General features: G+C 50.8%; 1 protein-coding gene across 1 annotated transcript in view; it reads right to left on the bottom strand.

Moving 5' to 3' along the window:
• Positions 1 to 3,381: 3,381 nt before the first annotated feature.
• Positions 3,382 to 20,487, bottom strand: part of Wdr62 (WD repeat domain 62) — a 40,508-nt gene continuing 23,402 nt past the window's right edge. Inside the window, exons 13-32 of the mRNA XM_048438618.3 lie at positions 19,179 to 19,304; positions 17,624 to 17,691; positions 17,422 to 17,543; positions 15,925 to 16,000; positions 15,162 to 15,273; positions 14,999 to 15,062; positions 14,110 to 14,232; positions 13,034 to 13,167; positions 10,623 to 10,675; positions 8,198 to 8,422; positions 7,070 to 7,197; positions 6,674 to 6,777; positions 6,275 to 6,385; positions 5,954 to 6,085; positions 5,573 to 5,687; positions 5,344 to 5,473; positions 5,214 to 5,265; positions 4,453 to 5,118; positions 3,837 to 3,994; positions 3,382 to 3,743 (exon numbers count right to left, since the gene is read on the bottom strand). Coding sequence (XP_048294575.2) covers positions 3,480 to 3,743; positions 3,837 to 3,994; positions 4,453 to 5,118; positions 5,214 to 5,265; positions 5,344 to 5,473; positions 5,573 to 5,687; positions 5,954 to 6,085; positions 6,275 to 6,385; positions 6,674 to 6,777; positions 7,070 to 7,197; positions 8,198 to 8,422; positions 10,623 to 10,675; positions 13,034 to 13,167; positions 14,110 to 14,232; positions 14,999 to 15,062; positions 15,162 to 15,273; positions 15,925 to 16,000; positions 17,422 to 17,543; positions 17,624 to 17,691; positions 19,179 to 19,304 — 2,963 coding nt within the window. The 3' untranslated portion in view covers positions 3,382 to 3,479. The remainder of the gene's footprint in view (positions 3,744 to 3,836; positions 3,995 to 4,452; positions 5,119 to 5,213; positions 5,266 to 5,343; positions 5,474 to 5,572; positions 5,688 to 5,953; positions 6,086 to 6,274; positions 6,386 to 6,673; positions 6,778 to 7,069; positions 7,198 to 8,197; positions 8,423 to 10,622; positions 10,676 to 13,033; positions 13,168 to 14,109; positions 14,233 to 14,998; positions 15,063 to 15,161; positions 15,274 to 15,924; positions 16,001 to 17,421; positions 17,544 to 17,623; positions 17,692 to 19,178; positions 19,305 to 20,487) is intronic.

Raw genomic sequence — 20,487 nt, 5'->3', positions numbered from 1 at the left:
AAGATGACATGACATCCATCTTTCTAGCTTAGGGCATTAGAATGCTGGTTTGTCAACAGTCCAGTTCCTAGTGAGTTCACAGGACTCCTCCAATCCCTGGAGCCGCCAGGAATTTACTACACTCCAGGTAGGCTGTTCTAGATTGATCCTTATCTGATGTCTGAACTAGGAGTCAAGAATACAGGACACTCTCCCCATAGTTAATCTTTATTTATTTGTTTGTTTGTTTGTTTGAGCCGGTTTCTCTGTGTAGCCTTGGGTGTCCTGGAATTTGCTCTGTCAACCAGGCTTGCCTCAAACACAGAGATCTGCCTACCAAGTGCTGGGATTAAAGGTGTGTATCACCCAGCCCACTGGGTCTTGGTGTTTGTTTGTTTTACTCACACCAATAGAAGGGTTCAAGGGATTGAACTCAGGTCACCAGGCTTGCATGGCAAATGCCTTTACTTGCTGAGCCATCTCACCACCACCACTACCACCCCTTGTAAACGAAATAGAACAAAAACAGGGTCTTACGCATCTCAAGCTGGCTTCCAATTTACTATGTAGCCTAAGATTTTTTTTTTTTTTTTTGGTTTTGTTTTGTTTTGTTTTTTGAGACAGGGTTTCTCTGTAGCTTTGGAACCTATCCTGGAACTAGGTCTTGTTGCTCAGGCTGGTCTCGAACTCACAGAGATCTGCCTTCCTCTGCCTCCTGAGTGCTGGGATTAAAGGCGTGAGTCACCACCGCCCGGCGCCAGAGATGGTCTTGAACTTGTGATCCTCCTACCTCTACCTCTCAAGTGCTGGGATTGTAGGCATATGCTACCATACTCATTCTCTGTGGTGCTGGGGATGGAGCCCAAGACTTGGGGGGTGCCAGGTCAGCTCTCTATTGAATTACATCCCACTCCAGGAAAGATTCCTTTGCATTTCTTGTGTTAAGATTTGAGTGAGAAGTTCTCCGAAAGCTCATGTGCCGGTGAATCCAGTTGAGAACTGATCAGGTCACGAGCCTTCCAAGCTCACCCATGAATTAATCCATTGATGGACTCAGAATTTGATGGCATTCTTGAATTAGTAAAACTAAGTGGTGAGGCCTGGTTGGAGGAAGTGGGGCTCTGAATTATGTACCTGTGAAGAGCACATCCTGTTCCCAGACCTCTCTCTGGCTCTCTGCTGCTGGCCACCATGAGGTGAGCTGCCTTCTCTGCCACAGCCAGGAAGTTCTGCTCTGCCTGAGGCCCACAGCAACGTGGCAGCCAAGCATAGCTGGAAACCACAGCCTAAACAAACCTTTCCTGTTTCTCAGGTACTTTCATAGGATGGGAAGGTGACTGGCACAGGAGTCGGTCTTGTAGATACATCATGGGCTACAAGGGTAAAAGCTTGCTCCTCGCCTGCATGCTGAGCTTTGCCACACTGTCTCTGCACGTCCTACAATGTAGGACCTGAACAAGTCGCCTCTCAAGAAGCCTTTAAAGAACATGACTTTTGTGTGCATGTCTGTGTGAAAGTGCATGAGAGTGCAGGTGCCCGCAGTGGCCAAGGCATTGGGTCCCATGGAGCTGGAGTTACAGTGGACGTGAACAGGTGTGGGTGTCGAGAATGAGATTTGTACCCATTGGAAAAGCCGTTTGTGTTCTTAACTGTGGAGCCAACTCTTCAACTTGTTTTTATTGTTGCTGTCATTTTTTTTTTTTTTAATGCTGAGATTGATGCAATCCAGGCTGGTCTCAAACTTATGTAGCTGAGGCTAGCCTTGAACTTCTGATCCTCCGGTCTCCACCTCTCACATGCTAGAATAATAGAATTACAGGTATGTGCTGTCCATACTCAGCTTCTCCATTCGGCAGTTGGGTGTAAAATGTCTTCCTGCTATGGTGCATATTAGTCTCCACAGATCGCATGCTCAGTGTGAATCAGCCAAGAGTGGACATACCCAGTCCTGAAGTGGCTGGGCAGGCTCTTGAGTTTTGCTGACCTGGCTGAGAAATGGGGCTGAAGTGGCTCCATGTTACACCGGCTGGACTTCATACTATGACCGGTGCCCTCGTGCAGGTTGGTGTCTCAAGCCAAGTGTGGGTATGGGGCACAGATGGTGGTGGCAAAGGAGGGGCTGACACACTAATGGGGAGTGCTCTATGTCCACTACCATGTCTCCTGAGGTAGTTCTCTGTGTATCCCTGGCTATCCTGGGACTGACTCTGGAGACCAGGCTGGCCTCAAACTCACAGAGAACTACCTGCATCTGCCACAAGTGCTGGGACTAAAGGTGCATGCCACCACCACCTGGCTGTTATTCTCTTTTTTAAAATAAATGTTAATATTATTGGTTTTTCTTTTTTTCGTTAAAGATTTATTATGTACACAATAAGGCAAGAAGAGGGCACTAGATCTCATTATGAATGATTGTGAGCCACCATGTGGTTGATGGGAATTGAACTCAGGACCTCTGGAAGAGCAGCCTCTTAACCTGAGCCACCTTTCCAGCCCCTGTGGCTATTATCCTCTTAATCAGAGCTCCTGTGACTACCCACAAGGGGACCTTCAACAAGATCAGGCCTATGGACCTTCCTTCCTAAGAGTGGATGGAATGAAGCTGGGTGATGGCCCTGCGCTTCAGGAGACCTCTCTGCTGGGTTCCTTTATACGGGGACTTGGAGCAGTTATGTGTGTGGTCATGAGTGGCCTTTTTTTTTTCTCCCCGAGACAGGGTTTCTCTGTGTAGCTTTGGAGCCTGTCCAGGAATTTGCTCGGTAGACCAGACTGGTCTTGAACTTACAGAGATCCGTCTGCCTCTGCCTCCCAAGTGCTGGAACTAAAGGCATGTGTCACCACTGTCCAGCTGGCCTTCTTAAGGGCATACTATGTGTCTGAATGCCTACTCCTGCCAGAGGGAGCTGGTGGCTCAAGGAATGAAGCTGGATGCAGTCCCATTCCTGAGCATTGGGTGGCTTGGGGTTACTGTCGATTGTTCAGTGGTGTTTGTTTACTTCCCCTGCTGCAGAAGTGACAGCAGCAACCTAGACCATGCAGAATCCGGTGTAGATTTAGCCCAGGACTGTCAGCCAGGAGTATATGTACTGAGGACAGGGTCAGACCCATGATGATCACAGTAGCTCCAGTGGGTTTGTAAGTACCTATAGGTACTAGCTCCTCCCTAGGTACAGCTGGGCTCCAATGGGCAAAGAACACACATGACCCCTGCAATAACTCAGCATGCTAGGGACAGGCTACATGGGAAACCAGGCCAGGCAGGCATTCATCGTTACTGTTGGTCCCATGTTCCCTGTCAGCGTCCACAGAACAGGGCCTAGAGCTGAAGCAAAGCTGAGTCTCCAGGCTGCTTCATTCACGCAGGGGACTCTGCATCCAATGAGGAGGGCTTTGCAGATAGGACAGGTTCTAGGAAACAACTTTATTTAGTGTAGTCAGTTTATTTGCATAAAAATCTATTTCTCCAGCACAGCAGGGATTTGGTAGAGGGACTGCTGTTCTCAGTCACCCCTTGCCTTCCTCTTCACTGCCTGCACCAGCAGCTCAGAGTAGTGCTCTAGCAGGGCCTGCAGGTTTGGGCTGGCCAGGGGACACAGTGTAGGTGGGGATGGCAAAGCTGGGCTAGGCAGTGTTTGGGGCGGAGCCGAGTTAGCTGCAGCCATCCAATTGTTGGCTTCCAGCTGGCTGTGGATCCAGTGGAAGGTGGAGGCCAGCTCACTCTGTGCCTGCTGTTGCTCAGCACCCAGCTGGTTGCTGGAGACCAACTGGAAGGAATGGCAAGCTTGTCAGGAGACATCCAGATACTGCCAGGGAGCCCTTGCCCATCCTCCTACCCTGCTCTGGGTTCCTTAGCTTACCATTCGGTGAAGGTCAAGGGCTTCTTGAAAGGCAGTCTGCAGCCTGTGCAAGACGGATCCTACAGTGCCCAGCTCAGGGAGTGTTGGGGGCAGGACCTCAGCAGGTAGCCCAGGCTCCCCACAGTGTCCAGGGCTGCCTGGGATCCCACTTGGTGTATCTGGGGTAGAGAAGAATGAATGACCAAGGTAGCCTGACTTTCTAGATGGCCTGAGAGGCCAGGTGGCTGGGCTAATGACTCTTGGCCCTGGACCACTTTCTTCAGTCCCGAGGCTCCTCTTCCTCACAGGGTTCTGCCGGGTATAAACTTCTCTCTAAATCTCTTTGTTGACATCCTAAAATTGAAGCTACACTGCTAACCCCCTTCTCTTACTTCTCTCAGTGGCTTGTATCACCTTGTGGTATGTTTGACACTTAGATTTTGGTCTGGGTATCTCCCCTAGCATAGGAATCGACTCCTTGCCCTCTTGTTTGCCACGGTCTCATGGCCCAGGACTGTCCCTTAACTATGTAAATGAGTGAATGAACGGATGAGCAGCAGAGTCCCCACGGCTAGGGAGAGGAGTCCAGCAACACAGGCTGGGCTAGGGCTCTACTGTACCCCACGGCAGTACTCACCAGGGATGGGCTCCAGGAGAGCAGTAGTGCTACCAGGCAGCCTAGACCTGGTCTCTAGAAGTTGAAGGTTGTTGGGATGGTCAGGAGGGGTGAGGGGCCCAGAGGCAGAGGTCTTTGGGAGAAGCATAGAGCTGTGGAGTCTCAGGGTGCTCACATCTACAGGGCTGGGTGCTTGCAAGCTGGCTACTGTGACTGCCATACCAGGCTGGACATCCACAGGTTCCTGAGACCTCACACATGTGGTGGGTGACTCCAGTGGGGGTGAGGTGAGGAGCTGGCCACAGATGCTGGATAAGGACAGTTTCAGGCTGGCTCGGGCCTCATGGTTGCCCCAGGAAGGCACGGCAGGCTCTTGACCTCCGAAGCTAGAAGTGAGCGTCACTGTGGTGGGGATGGCCTGAGGTTCTTGGCCCAGGGAAGCCAGTTCTCCCAAGGATAAGGGTTTGTGAAGTGTCCTGGATAGCTCAGCTGTCACAGGGCCCTCACTGTCCCCAAGAGAAATGCGACGTGGTATCTTGGCATGTGAGCTAGTTGTCGTCTCCAGGTAAGAACACGCAGAGGGGGCACAGACACTCTGATCCAGGACTGGGGTAGGTACAGATGTGGGTGTTGGAGGCTTTCTGTCTGTGGGTGGCACGGAAGGAGAAGGGACACAGGACGCCAGGCCTGTGAGGGAAGCAGATGGTTCACTTGCACACTCGTCTTCACAGTCGGAACGGACACTTCCCATGGCCCCGTTCATCTGGGACGGGGACACTTACTTGGTAAACACGAGGCCTCTGGGGTCTCCTCAGCCTTCGGCCCAGAGAGGACCTGCAAGCACAGTTCCATGGTAAGAACAAGGCCTCCTGGCCTACAGCCCTGTGTCCCAAGAGTGACCCCAATACTCACATTGGTCCCATCTGTGGACATGTAGCCAGTACCTGTTCTCAGGGACCCTGCTCTGGGCTGGCTGCCCCCCTGGCCTGTAGGCTTGACCTCTGGAGACTTCATAAGGTGCAGGGGCAGCCGAGGAGGGAGCCTGGGGAAGAAGCCAGGTGAGAAAGAGAAGCTCATGAAGCCTTACCCTGGGGTCACCAAGGGGCTGAGAGGGGGGAGTATGGGGGTTGCTAGCTTCTACCTGGAGGTCTTCTGGAGGCGTGAGAGAAACTTGGTGGAGATACTCAGCCGGTGATTGAAGAAATGGTCATCAGTCTCTGAGATCTTTATGTCTGCCACTGACCCATGAAAGAGCTCTAGAAGACACCCATGGAGCCTCAGGCCTGGCCACATCTCTCATGCCTCAAGTGTGAAGTGAGAGGTCAAACTGTCTGCCTTCGCCCCCCCCCCCCCGCCCCGGCCTTCCCCACCCTTCCAGGGGCCATCACAACAAGGATGCCTGCTTGCTCCCACTCACCCTCAGGTAGGCTCTGGCCTCTGAACTGACAGAGACCCTGAGAGGAGTCGCCACACTATGCCCGGCACTAGACAGACACAATCTGGCTGCAGGGCCAGGTCCTACCTTCAGTAGGGCTGTCAGTAAGTGTCTCGAAGTGGTGGCGGAGGAACTTCTCCTGCTCAGGGGTCTGAGGTAAAGAGCCACTGGCCAGGCCCGGCACTTCAGACTGGGAAAGCTCTTCTATACTTGGGTGTTCTGCATGGGAGGCAGGGTGCAGAGAGGTGCTGTCAGTACTATGAGTCATGGCAGACGCCACTGTTTAACAATGGAGAAATCCAGACTCACTTGCCACACACCTCGTTGCCACCAGGCTGAGAATGAAATGCCAGTTTTCCATTGACGAAACTGAGGCTCAGGGCTGCAGGGCGTTTACACCTGACTCACCTGGTTCGTGGGGCACTGTCATGGTGAGGCGAGGACCAGAGTCAATCCGAGAAGTTGAAAAACGGGCATCAGTGAAGCTGCACTCTAATTCAGCCTCCGACTCCCCGGAGTCTGAAGGAATAGAGTGGGGTGGGGGTAAGGAGCTTGTCCTGGGTGAGCAGGGCACATGACCCAGCTGCTCTGGGCTTTCTTTCCCCATCTGGAGGATGGTGGTGACATGTACTGCTCCACTCTCATAGCCTGAGTGGCAGAGCTGGGGGCTCAGCACCCTCAGGGGACAGCAGGAAGCACTTTTGCCTTCTGTGGCATCATGAATATTGGAGAGCTGGGTCAAGGCTACTACCAGTGCCCAGAAGGCACCATCGCAGACCACAAGGGCACCTGTTGCCCCCCACTCACCCTCAGGTGGGCTCTGATCCTTTGGGCTGATGGAGGAAACCCTGAGATAGGAGTCGCCTTGGGGCTCTTCAGGTCTTGCTTCGGCCTCCTTCTCGTAGTACTCACTGCACCATCAGGGGTGGGGTTAGACTGGCATTAGCAGCTGGCCCATGCCCAGAGCCCTGGCGCTCACGCCCTGCTCCTAGAGCACACCTCAGTTTCTCCTGCCCCTTACAAGAACCCCTCATCTATCCTCGGACCAAGGAAACTGAGGCTGCAGCTGAGTCTGCCTGACCCATGTGCACCCATGCCCACTCCCACAGACCACTGGAAGAGCAAAGGGTTTTCCAGGCTGGGCCCATCACAATGGGCTCCTTCTCTCCAGCTATGGCTTCCCTCGGTGCATAGGACATTCACCTGTGCATCCCTGCGACTGTCACTTCTGCCTCTGGGGAGCAGATGATGAGTTCTCTTGTCTCAGTGGATTCCCTCTGTAGAGGCAGGAAGGAGGGATGTCCTCGGCGGTCCTCCTGGGGACTCTCTGACTGAGAGTGAAGAGCAGAGCCATTCTGAGGGGGCCAGGACACCCATGTCCTCGAAGGCTGCCAGCTGTTATAACTAGCAGAGGAATGATCCCACAGCCCCCACTGCCAGACACCAAGTCAGGAAGAGTGTGAAGTGTGCTGCTCAACCAGATCTCCTCCAGTCAGGCATCAACAGTCCCTTTACAGACAAGGAGTAGGTACAGCCTGGGACCAGAAGAGGCCTACTCTGTTCACAGGGCAGTCAAGAATAAGCAAAGCATTATTGGTGGATGCAGTGGCACACACATTCAATCCCAGCACTCGGGATGCAGAAGTAGATGGTCTCTGAGTTCCAGGCCAGCCAGATACATGATGAGACTCTGCCTCAAAACAATGAACACTGGCAAACCAGTTCATGGGGAGAGGTCAGAACATGGGCTCCCTCAGACTTGGGGTCATAACAGATTTTCTAGGAGGTACAAAATGCTGTGTGTGGCGAGGGTGGCAAGTACCCTAATGACGCAGGTAGCTCACCAAGCCTCCTTCCTGAGCTTTATGTCCACGACCATGTGAATACTACCACAGTAAAGACAACATGTATGTATTAGAACAGGGAAGGACTGCCCTCTAGAAAAGAAGGTAAGAGCTGAGCCCTGGATCTGTGAGTCTTCTGAGGTGGGGAGCACAGTTTTCTTAGTTTTCTAAGAGAGTGGCAAGCCTGTCACCTCAGGTCACAGAGGCAGGGAGAGGCTAATCCAGGCTCTACCCACTTGGAACACTCCCCACTTAGAAGAAGGGCCTGTTCTGGGGACCTAAGCTCTTAACCTCTAAGTGATCTTCTACCAAAAACTGCTTGTTTGTCTTAAAAATCACACTGTCTACTGGGCCTGGGCTCAGCCTCCTGCCTTCAGCATCTCCTGGAACCCTCTCCTCAGTCTTGGAGTAGGACAGTCTTCCCTGAGTGGGCAGTCACACTGCAGGGACGGCTGGTGGGCTTGGGGGGCAGGGGAGCAGGCTGTACCTCACTCAGCAGGCCTGACAGGTTCTGTGGTTCCAATGAATCCAGAACCGAGTCCTCTGAATTCTCAGACTTCATGGGTGTGAAGTAGGAATCCAGGGCCCAGGTGTCCAGGATGGTCTTGAGGGGCTCCTGCTCAGCCCGCTCTGCCCAACGGCCATGTGGCTGGTAGCTGCGCTTGGCACTGGCACGGAAAGCTGAGTTGTCTGCCACATCATCATCCCCTAGCTTGAGGGACAGAGACAGTAGTCAGGCAGCGAGCCACATGTACAGTATGCTCAACAAGGGCTACACAGATCTCTCTCATTTAGCCTCCTGGCTTCACACTTCTAAGAACAGCTTCCAGAAGCAATGTACCTCCATCCTGAACCTATCTACCGTACTCCCAACCCTTCTTTTTCTCTTCCTCCCTCTTTTCTTTCAGATAAAGATTTCCCTGTATCCGAGGGTGGCTGGAACTTGCTATGTAGTCAATCTTTCTGACTCTGCCCCTCAAGAGTTGAGGTTATATGTAAGCCACCAGGCTGGGCTCTGACTCTCCTACTGTGCCACTTCTCCACATGAATGTCTCAAAGTTACCATGTTGAAGATTCTGCTCCGTATTTCCCTTAACTTGACCTCCCAAAGCCTTGCCAGTCCTAACGATTCACTGCAGTTTCTTAGGCCCCAAACAGTGGTATCATTTTCCTCTCCTTAGTCTGTCCCTCACACTTCACTTGTATTTCACCAACAAAATCTTTAGCTCTGCCACTCAAACACACCCAAACACAGCCCCATTCCTACTCTACCAACTGCGCCTCCTACCAAAGCTGTTGCTAGAGAGGATGCATTATGTCACATTTTCTAACACCCAGCTGTGAGATAGCTGACCAGGCACTTAGCTTCTCTGAGCCTCAAGTTTCCTGTCTGTGAAATAGGGATAGGAAAAGCCCCTACTTTAGTGAAGATTTTTCTTTTAAAATACAAAAGTAACTTTATTATGATTTCATAATGTAAAATAAAATTATTTTCCAGAAAAATTAAAATATAAAACAGCCCAATAACAGAACATAGTAGCTAATTATTTCCAGATAAGTGAAGATAAAATGAGATTGCAGAAGGGCTTAGAATGGAGTAAGCATGCTCTCAAAGTTTGTTGAATAGCCATAATGTGTGGGCAAGGAGAAGTCTGGGGCCTGCAGAAGCAGAGCCAGGAGCTGCCATTCAGGCCTTGACCTTACGTGTGGCCTTGGGGATGAAGTAGACTAATAAGCCTTCTGTAGTACTGGAGATTAACCCAAGGCCTCACCGAGTTGTAACACCAGCTTCCTGGCTTTCTTTTTGTTATCATTATTATTACTTTGATTTTGAGACAGGGTCTCATGTTCTCATGTGTCCCTGGCTGGCCTGGAACTTGCTGGGTAGCAGAGAATGACCTAATCCTGTCTCTATCCTCAGTACTGAGACTATAGATGTGCACCATACACCTGGCTTAGGTGGTGCTGAGGACCGGACCTAGGGCTGCATCAGTGCTACCAAGCACTGTACTAACTGTAGCATCCCCAACCCTATTCTTTTGTAAGAGACAGAGCCTCATATAGCCCAGGTTGGCCTTAAACCCAGAATCAGTTCTTAAACTTAAGATCAGATCCTGATCCTGATCCTCCCGCCTCCCAGACGCTGAGTGTACGAGGTACCCACCTTACTTTTTTGACTTAGTGCCTTATTAAGTTGCCTGGAATAGTCTTTACCTCACTCTACAGCCCATGCAGGATTTGACCTTGTGATCCTTCTGCATCAATTTCCTGAGTAGCTGGGATCACAGGTCTATACCACCGCGTTGGGCTCTGACTAGCGGTTAGGGTCCTGCTTCCAGCCTCTACTAGCCTGTCCCTCATCCATGCCAACAACGATTCCTTTCACTTTAACACTATCCTGGTAGTCTTCTGTCCCTCAGATCCAACTGAAATCCCTCTAGTTCACCATTTCCTTCCGTCCCAGCCCTCAGCCTCTCTTCCAGGCCTCTCACGGGCTCACCCCTTGGCTTAGTTCCTGTCACTCTGCCTTCTTAGGCTCCAAGAGACGTCACGAGATGCCACCTGGCACTAAACTGACGCCCTGAACAGTCTTTTATTTTGCTCTCTAGCATATATCTGCTCCTACATGGAACATGGCTTATCTGTTTAATGTGGCTCCTGTTCTCCCACTTCCCTCACAGGTGAACAGGCCTGGAAGGGCTAGACTATCTGCTGTGCTCCCTGCCCCGCCTCCAGTGGCCAGGACAGCAGCAGGCATGGGGCAGATGGCTGTCTCAGCTGAGCCTGAAAGGATGACGGGGTTCTCCGAGGAAAGGAGATATGGGAAGAAAAAAAGAACTTCCGAAAGGGGGAGGAGTTGGTGGCTCCTCCTCTGCCAGTCACTAAGTCTCCCATTCTTCCAAAAGACTCACCAGCCGCTTTGCCCAGAGTGGCAGCTTGCCATTGGTCAGCAGGCACTGAGGATCTGCAGACACACACAGACACATGAAGAGAGGTCAAGCAACCCAAGAGAGGAATGGACCACACTTACAACTGGGCGTTCTCCAAAAGGGGTAGCACAGGAACCCATGGATCAAAAGATGCTCAACCTCACTAACTGTCAGAGACATGCAAATTTAGATAATATACTGTTTAACTCATAAGCCTGACCAAGTCTAACTACTGGGGGCGGGATGCTGGGTGTAGCAGTGTGTGCTGATAATCTCAGGAAGTTGAGGCCGGAGAAGTGAGAGCTCCAGGCTACAAAAGATCCAGACCAAGACTGATGGGGCTCAGCTGTGGGGTGTTAGCGCGCCATGTGCAGGGCTCTGAGTTCAAGTCCTAGCATAGTGGTGGGGAAAGTTCATACACCATTTTAGACAGGGCAGTCAATTGAATTTGGAGTGCCTTTGGGGTTCCCTTTAAAAAAAAAAAAAAAAAAAAAGAAAAGCTGAAGTCAGGACCCAGTGTGTCCGGTCAGGAAAAATACTCAACTGCCTGAATGGGTGGCCCAGGAGAGGGAGGTGTAGCCTCCACAACGGTGTGGGTGAGAAAGAAATCTAAGAGCCCATGTGCACAGGGAGTAACTACAGTAGAATGCTGTAAAAGATGGGGCTTCTGCTTTCTCACAGTCAGCTTGCCTGTGGTGAGAACAGCAGCTACGGGATACTGAGCCTTACAGACATGCTAGGCTGTGCTGCCATGCACCAGAATATCAGCGGTCAGGGAAAGGCCGACGATGCACACCGACCTAGTGAAGGTGGTCATCATGGAGCAGGAGACTGGAGTGAGGAAGATAACAAGAACAATTAGTTTACTCTCAGACACCTGCAGCTGGGAGATGGTGGCGCACGCCTTTAGTCCCAGCACTCGGGAGGTAGAGGTGGGTAAAACTCTGTGAGTTCGACATCAGCCTGGTCTATAAAGGGAATTCTAGGATGGCCAGGCCTACACATAGAAGCCCTGTTTTGAAACAAACAAACAGAAATCTGCTTTTGCAGCTGAGCTCTCACACTGCTGTTGTGTATCAAGAAGCCCCTCTTGTCCCTTAGGACAGGTGCCCCCTACAGGCACCTGATTCTGTCACTGCAGCCTCTCTCACAGCTGGGGAAGCTGCTAGTGACTTCTGAGAAAAGGCTTCCTCTTTATTTGTGTATGGTACTGAGGGCTGAACCCAGGGTCTCACATACACCAGGCAAGTGCTCAACCACTGAGCTACTTCCTCAGCTTTTATTAAGAGAGGGCCCCACTAAGTCCCCAGGCTGGCCTTGAACTCACTCTGTAAACCAGGCTGGTCTTGACTTATAATCCTCCTGCCTCAACCTCCCGAGCACCTATCTGTGGTTACAGATCTGTACCATAGGCCCTGTGGGAGCATCTTTTAAGGGAGAATCTTAGGCACGTCTCTCCTCTTCAGCCAGCAGCCACTTTGCAACCATGCAGGGAGCAGGCATACAGCGGGCCTTTCAGCAGGCGGAACTAGTGCTCACCTTTCCTTTCCCTGGAAAATGCCCTGGGGGAAACTCCCTTAGCCCTCCACTACTTCCAGCCTTGGTCAGGTACTAAGTGGAGTTGACCAAGCCTCAGCACGCAGGAACTGGGCCATAGTTTGTGTCAGAACACGAGTCACAGCTCCAGAACTCTGCTTAGTATTCGGAAGGAGTGCTCATGTCTCTGCAGCTTTATCCGCCCACAGCTGAAAAGGGAGTCTGCCTGAGCACAAAGTCACCGTGAAGAAAAGCAGAGCCAAAGGGAGAAAAAGGTCTTCCCTTTCTTTCTGGTTTTGAGATAAGCTCTTCCTATGTAGTTCAGGCTGGTCTGGAACTTGCATCCTCCTTCATCCTCCTAAATGTTGGGTAAGCAACTACATTTGAAAAAGTCTCTTTCTTTTTTCTTTTCCCTTTCTTTCTTTCTTTCTCTCTTTCTTTCTTTCTTTCTTTCTTTCTTTCTTTCTTTCTTTTTTTTTTTGGTAGTGCAAACTGTCATGGAACTGTAGAGAACTTGTTATGTAGACCACGCTGGCCTTGAACTTACAGAGATCCTCAGGCTTTGGGGATTAAAAGAATGCACTACCACACTACCACACTATACCTGATATCTTTTTTTTAAGTCTCCTGTTGAGCAGGCTAGCCTCACCTTGCTATGGAGCGGAATGCCAGGGTGACAGGCGAGTGCACAACACTCAGTGAGAAGTACCTTCCTCTTGATATCACCTGAACCTGGGTCCAGCAAAGCTCGAAACTAGTATTCTTGATTTTTCAGTTACATCAACCAAATCCTTTCTGGTTAGCTCAGCTGTTACACTCCCAGTGTTGACCCCAGGGCAATGGGCCCCTTCCCTAACCTGGGTCCAAGCTCTCTTTGGACGGTGTTTTCAGCGACTCTTCTGGGTCACATTCCTCCTCCATCTCATCTTCTGTCTGCTCTCCAGGGCTCAGAGAGCAGATCTCACTCGGTGTAGATACATATGTCTCCTGGCTTCGGGAAGGAAAACAGAAAGGAGAGAAGCATAGGTGAATGGGATGAGGTGGGGGCCTGCCCACAGCTCCAGCCATGACTCTGCTGAGAGCCACATGCCGGAGTATTAGCCTCCAAACTAAGTACAAGCTGAGGTACATTTCTTTGGTGCCTCAGCCCATGCATCCTTCAGGACCAGTGGTTGTGGTCAGGGCCCAGTCCTCATAGGCACCTTGGAGCCTACATGGAGGCCATAGCAAAGACTCAGAGTGAGGGGCAGAGAGGGACAGACCAGAGTAGAGACAAAACTTCCCAACACCTTCAATCTCAAGTCAGAATATAAGCCAGGCATTGTGGTTCATTCTTATATCTGAATACTTGGAGACTAAGGCAGGAGGACTGGCCAGCCGGGGCCAGATAGCAAGACTATCTAAAAAAAGTCATGCAAGTTCACTCCAAATAGTGGGAGAGAAGTATAAAGATTAAAGAAATGTTCTTAGGGGACTCAAGTAAGCAGAGGACCAGCTCTGTGCTGAAGGGTAAAGGATATTCAGTGCCACCGGAGTCCTTACTGGTTCTCCTGAGCACCCTTCCCCGCTGCAGGGTGGGTAGGTCCTCCTGGTCCCCCGGCCCTCCCCAGCTCCCTGGGGCTTCCCCATTACTGTGCTCACTAAGTACAAAGATTCTGCACTTTAAAACATTTCTTAGACAGGGTTTCTCTGTAGCTTTGGAGTCTGTCCTGGAACTCGCTCTGGAGACTTTGCTTCCCAAGTGCTGAGATTAAAGGCGTGCACCACCAGCGCCCACCACTTTCTACCACTTCCTCCAGTTAAAATCTTTCTTATATTGTGGTTTGGAAAGTTGTTTCCAAAGCCTGATATTCCCCAGGCTAAGACTACAGGAGGGCTCAGCTCAAGGCTTTCTTGGTGTTGGCCACTTCACTGGTCTTGGGGTTAGCAGGACCTGGGTGGAACGCTCCACTTCTGGAGTTTGGGCTGCCGCTGCTGCTCCTGGTGATTGATCTCCAGCAAGTGCTGCTTCATGCAGTTGGTGATCTCCGGGCCCAGGTGCCAGATGAACACGCAGCTGCAAAGAGCGGGGTGTAAAGCAGAGGAAAGTGTACCTGAGAGCCACTGCCATGTCGGAGCCTGGAGCCCCTACAACATCATGGCCAAGATCCCACTCCCCAGATGCTCTGTCAGCTGAGCTCATGGGCTTTGAACCTGGGCTCAAGGTTCAGATATCCCAGAAAACTAGGACCCTCCAGACTCAAGACAAATAGCTCTGGGGCAGAACTGTGATAATCAAAGGGACAAACAAGAGACCTCCCTGGGATCAATCAATCCCACAGGACAGGTAATGTATAGTCCTCTCAGTTGTCACACTGTTCAGGACAGACAGAACATCTTTTTTTTTTTTAAATATTTATTCATTTATTATGCATTCAATATCTGCCTACATGTGTGCCTGCAGGCCAGAGAGGGCACCAGATCTCATTACAGATGGTTGTGAGCCACCATATGGTTGCTGGGAATTGAACTCAAGACCTTTGGAAGAGCAGGCAATGCTCTTAACCACTGAGCCATCTCTCCAGCCCCCCAGACAGAACATCTTTACAGAGCAAACGGGCTCAGAGAGGGGAATGAGCTGTTCAAGGTCACAAGAAAGTGATAAACTTAGGGCTGGCTAGGACTCAAGGTGTACACAGTCCTAAGTGAGAGTAAGCTGTGAGCTCTGAAGCACTCTCCTCTGGCTGAAGCACAGCATGCTGGGCTGAGCCCCTCTGCCATGCTGTGCGCCCACCTACCCTTAGAGGGAGGCCAACCAGGGGCAGCCTCCACACTCGTCCCACCTGTCTCCAGACACTGTGATCAAGTGACGGCAGTCATAGGTGAACTTCATGCCCGTGACAATTTCTGCAAGCAAAGAAGAGAGGCCATTCTTACTCTGAGTCAGGCTGTGGGAGCAGGGAAGGTGACTCAGGCAGGTACATTCCTGAATGGCTGAACACCTACCTGAATGGCCGAACATCTTGGCAACACACTCGCCCGAGTAAAAGTCAATCACCGAGATGCTTTTATCAGAGCAGCTTGTAGCCAGGAAGGTGCCTGAGGGGTCCACATGGACCTGAGGGAAGAGACAAGTCACCTCAGGCTGCCTGCTTTATTCCTATTGGAAGGCCTGGGCCAAACATCTCAGTACCACCCCCTGAATGATCACCTCTTTTGTGCTGGACACTTGGTCCAGGGAATCAACTCAGGGCACTCTCATGACACCTGGCAGGCAGGAATTCCTGCTGCCGTTTTGCAGGTGAAGAGCTTGCAGCCACCAGTGTAGAATGATGGTGGCCAGGCCCTGGGCTAAGTGCTCAGTGCCTGCAAGCTTAGCCCTCTACACAACAACCCGAGGGTGGAAGCTGCTTCCACTGGCATTGACGACAACAGAGACCAGAGAGACAGCCCAAGGTCATGCAGCCAGCCTGAGGCACAGCTGGGATCTGTCAGGGAGCCTGAACTCAGAACAATTCCCCTGACCCAGAGTCTCTGGGAAGTGTCCACCTGAGCGGTGCCCAGCGGAGGACAAGCCAAGACGAGAGTAAAGTCTGTCTGCTTCCTCCAACCACACCCTGTTGCCATCTAACTAGAGCCCACTCAGCAAGTAAAGGACCCTCCCTCCATTCCAACTCAAGCACCCTTGGCCAGGTCTGAGTGAGTGCTGTTCAGTTTGACCAAGGAACAGATCTGAGGAGGCAAGGTGGGGTTCTGTGCTCATACTCACCTTCAGCAGGGACCCCTCATCTCCCTGGGAGCCCTTGTAGCACTTCTTCTGTTTCCCACTCACTGTGTTGTAAACCCTGGGGAAGTGGGGATGCCATGTGGGAACAGAAGACACCTCCCTGCTGCCCTTTGCTCCTGGGTGGAAGCCTGCACCTCAAGCTGAGGTTATGCTCTGGGTACTGATGAGCTGGCATCTCTTCTCTTTCACCCAGCAAGCGTAGGGTTTAGTCCCAGGTAGAAGTAGAGAACACAATCCTCAGGCCAACCCTGCTAGCTCCTGACCCTCCTACAGGTCACACTGGCTCCCAAGGCTCCCTGGACCACCATGCACTATCCTTTTGTGAGCTTCCTGAAGAACTGGGCTACCTTGGCCACTACGGTAATAGCCGAGTTCTCCAGTACAGACAGGTGAATGAGGTATGAGTCCCAGGAGAGCCACAAGTCTTCTCTCTGTAGGGCTGGTGGCTAAACCTGGTGGAGCAGCTCCTCTTCCCCCTTTTAGAGACAGGGTCTCATGTAGGTCATGGTGACTTCCAATTTGCTATGGCTAGGCTGGCCATGAGCTGCTGATGTTCCTCCCAAATGCTGGGATTGCAGGCATGCACTGCTGTGATGAGGACCACAGACCCTAAGTGACCCTCTCTTCCCTTGAAATCAGGCCACATCCATATGCAGTCTCTGTCTCAGCCACAGAGAGCTGTTGTGACCTTGCAACTATCACACAGCTGAGTTCTTTCCCTCCTCCACACAGTTGGGAAACAACCTTGAATTATTACTGTTCATCAGTGCCTTGTGACTTCTAGGTCATTTGAAACCTCCCACCCTGAGCCTCTATGGAAACCTCTCAGAGCCAGAAACTTATTTTGTCTTACAGAACTGAAAGGCCTGCTTCTCCCTTTGGGGCCCCTCAATGCTGCCTATGATGCTGTCTCTCTCCTAACAGTCTGGGAACTGAAGGTCTGTTCTACCTTCAGGACCCCTGTCCTATTATATATGACTGCCTATGGCCAAGAACCTACGGCTCTCCTTTTATTTATTTATGTACTTTATGTATATGGGTATTTAGTCTGCATGTACATTTGCACACCAGAAGAGAGTATTGGATCCCAAGGGACTACAATTACAGATAGTTGTGAGCCACCATGTGGGTGTTGGGAATAGAATTCAGATTCTCTGGAAGAGCAGCTAGAGCTCTTAACCAGAGCCATCCCTCCAGCCTGCCTATGGCTCTCCTAACTCTTGAAGGGTGAGCTCGTCTCAGCTTCTTTTCTATGAATCTGCTACTATAGCAGTAATAAGACAATGCCCTGCTGGAAGGCAGACTTCTAAGAAACACATGCTGGGTCCATCAGTCTCACTAGCTTTTCGGGGACCAGATGAACAGGGAGAAGAAGCAGGTAGCTAGGGAGAAGACAGTCCAGCAAGTAAGTACGTCCTTACTCAGCCAGGCTGGAGACAAGATGGGGACAGGCCAATCGAGGCACAAGGAACTCCTCACCTCACATTGCGGTCCTGGCAGGCCACAGCCACATACTTCTGTGTGATGTCAATATCCATGTCATACAAGGTGGTCTTCTCTGCTACATGGTGGGTACGGACAAAGTGCAGCCCATCCGAGGTCTGGCAGGGCGGGCAAGACCTTCAGAGGTTACCCCTGACAAGTTCCTGACCTTAGCCCCCATGGAGGCCAGCCCACTTACCTGCTGGGCACTGCGAAAGTAGATGCTCTTGTCGGCCCCACAGCTGATCATCTGGACATCCCTGGTGCCTGGGGGAGGAGGAGGAGGAGGCAGGGTTGTTGGATAGTACCACCCTATGCTATACAGGAGGGAAAATGGGGACCAATGAAATCCCACCTCAGGGCAAACAACCAACTCTGCTAGAATCAGAAAGATTCCTAGCGGAGGGGAGGCCTTTTAAGACACAAACTGTACATAAGGCAGGTCTGGGCAGAGCAGGAGTACTCAGGAAAACAAAGACCAGGGTACAGAGAGGACAGCATTTTGAGAGCTGGGGGTGGTGATACATTCAGTATGTGGGAACCTGAGGCAGGAAGAACTCAAATTCTAGGCCAGTTTGGCTATAGGAGATCTTGTTTCAAAAAGCAAAGACAACGAAGGGCCAGAGATGGAGCTTAGCAGCACATACACACACACACACACACACACACACACACACACACATATATCTTGTTTAGTATGTTAAGGAAGGCCTCAGCATTGCAAGACGAAACAACAACAAATGAAGGCCATGTGTGTGACACATCTGTAACCCCAGCACTTGGGAGATGAAGGTGGGAGGATCAGCTCAAGGTCATCCTTAACTCCACAGTAAATTTGAGGTCATAGTAAGGAACTCGAGAGCCTTGCTGAGGACAGTCTTAAATGATACACCGAGTCCCACTCCCCAGTCACCGGGATTACAGGCTCATGCTACCGCACCTGACTGGATATGTATTTCACAGAAGGTTAAAAGACAGCATCAGGTGTCATTCTTGGTCACTTTCTATCTTAATTTTTTAAACCTTTACTAATTATTGTGTCCACGGTGTACGGTGTGAATGCGGAGGCCAGAAAACAGCTTGCAGGAACTGGTTCTCTACTCCCACCATGTGGGTTCCAGAGATTAAACTCAGGTCATCAGGCTTGGTGGCAAGGACCTTTTCCAGCTAAGCCATCTTGCCTGCCTCTTCCACCTTAATTTCTGAGACTGGTCTTTCATCTTTCACTAAAGCTGGAACTCACTGATTAGCTGGAGAGTCTTGTGTCTCCACCTCTCAACCCTAGGATTATAGATGGCTTTCTATGTGGGTATGAGAGATCAGAACTCAGATCACCAGCTTAGATAAAAGCATTTACCCACTGAGCCAAGTCCTCAGCTTCTGTAATGGTGCATCTGCACCCCTGGACACGTCTGTAGAAGTGTTACTGAGGGGGATGACCCACCCTGAATGTGGGCAGGACCATTTAGACTACGGCCCTGGACAAGCCCCAGTATGCACCTTTCTCTGTCCCTGACTTTGGAGGCTGTCTCCTACTGCAGTCTTGTCTTCCTGCTAAGAACCTGAGACTACAGGTATATGACACTGCATTGGCCTACCCACTTTCCATTCATTCATTTTCATAAACCAAAAAGCCCAATCTTCAGATCCACGGTTGCCAGTCCTGTCTCTGCATGCCACAGGACATGCTGTGGTTACTTACAAACAAAGAGGATGTCTGTTGAGGTCCAGCAAGAGGGAGGGAAGGCACTCACCAGCAAACTTAATGGCTGTGATGGAGGAGGAGTGGTCATCCAGGGTCTGCTCCAGATTGTAGTTCTTCTCCACATTTAACACATGGATAAGCCGGTCCCGACTAGCTGAAGCCAGCAAAGTTACTCCTGTGAGTGGAGAGGACAAATGGGCTGCCAAAGGCTGCCTAGATGCTCTGCCTCTCATGTAAGTAGGTAAACTGAGATGTCCAATCCTTGAAGAAAGGGGTCTTTGGGTTCAGAACCGTAGCTAGGGTGCCCCAAACCAAGTAAGGGCAAGTCCTTGGCTCTGGGTGGCCTTTTCCCTGAGCCCCTACACCCTTACCACCAGTTGAGTAAAGCAAATCTTGGCAGGTGTATGTGCCACACTTATCTGTAGTAGACCCTTTGACACACCATGGCACTCCTTCCTGATAAGTCTATTCTGAGGGATGAATGGGAGGCCTAGGTGTTCACTGAGCCCCACTTACAACCATGCCCAGCTCTAAGTCTTGACTCCCTAGGCCTCAGTCAGGCCTTGCTGCCTGCTCTCTGCCACCATCCTTCTCTCACTGTGCCTTTCCCGTATTGTCCTCAGACTAGGCCTGCTGTCACTACAGAGCTGAGTTTTCCACACAGCCTGAGGTCAGGAGAGCTCAGAGAAGTTGTAAGGGTGGAGAAACACAGAAACTCTGATGGGCAGAAGGTAAGGAGGATGAAAGGAAAAATGGCATGGCAAACCATCATTTGCACCTCAGAGGGGATAAGTCCACCCAGATTGAATAGTGTGCTGGTTTGAATAAGAAATGCTCCACACAGGCTCAGACATTTGAACACTTGGTCCCTAGGATTTCATTATAGCAGCACAAAAGCAACTACTACAGATAGGGTATTCCAAACGTGTACTTTCTGAACCAAATGACAGAGGGATCAGACAAGCCCAAAACAGGGAAATTCTACATGACTGGCTTGTACTCTGCAGAAAGCCAAAGTCCAAAGGCCACATTAAGACTGTGGGAGTACTCCAGAGTAAAAATGGTAAAACAGCCAAGATGCTGGGCAATGTGAGCCTAGGTTAGAAACAAAGGTTCTAGGAAAGACAATAACGGGGAACTAACCAAATTTCAGTAAGGAATTAGATAAATGACATCATGGTATCAAAATGGAATACACAGACTTGGTAAGTGCAGTAGTGTTTTATATGTATGTACACACACACACACACACACACACGAATGAATGAATATGACCAAGATGGGACAGGGTATCTACAATGTACAATGCTAGGTAATGTTCCACCCCTGAGCTACACCCTAGCATGCTACAGTCATGT

The sequence above is a fragment of the Myodes glareolus genome, chromosome 1 (genome assembly GCF_982192425.1).
Source record: "Myodes glareolus chromosome 1, mMyoGla1.1, whole genome shotgun sequence".
Classification (NCBI taxonomy): domain Eukaryota; kingdom Metazoa; phylum Chordata; class Mammalia; order Rodentia; family Cricetidae; genus Myodes; species Myodes glareolus.
This window is presented reverse-complemented; position numbering and strand designations above follow the sequence as displayed.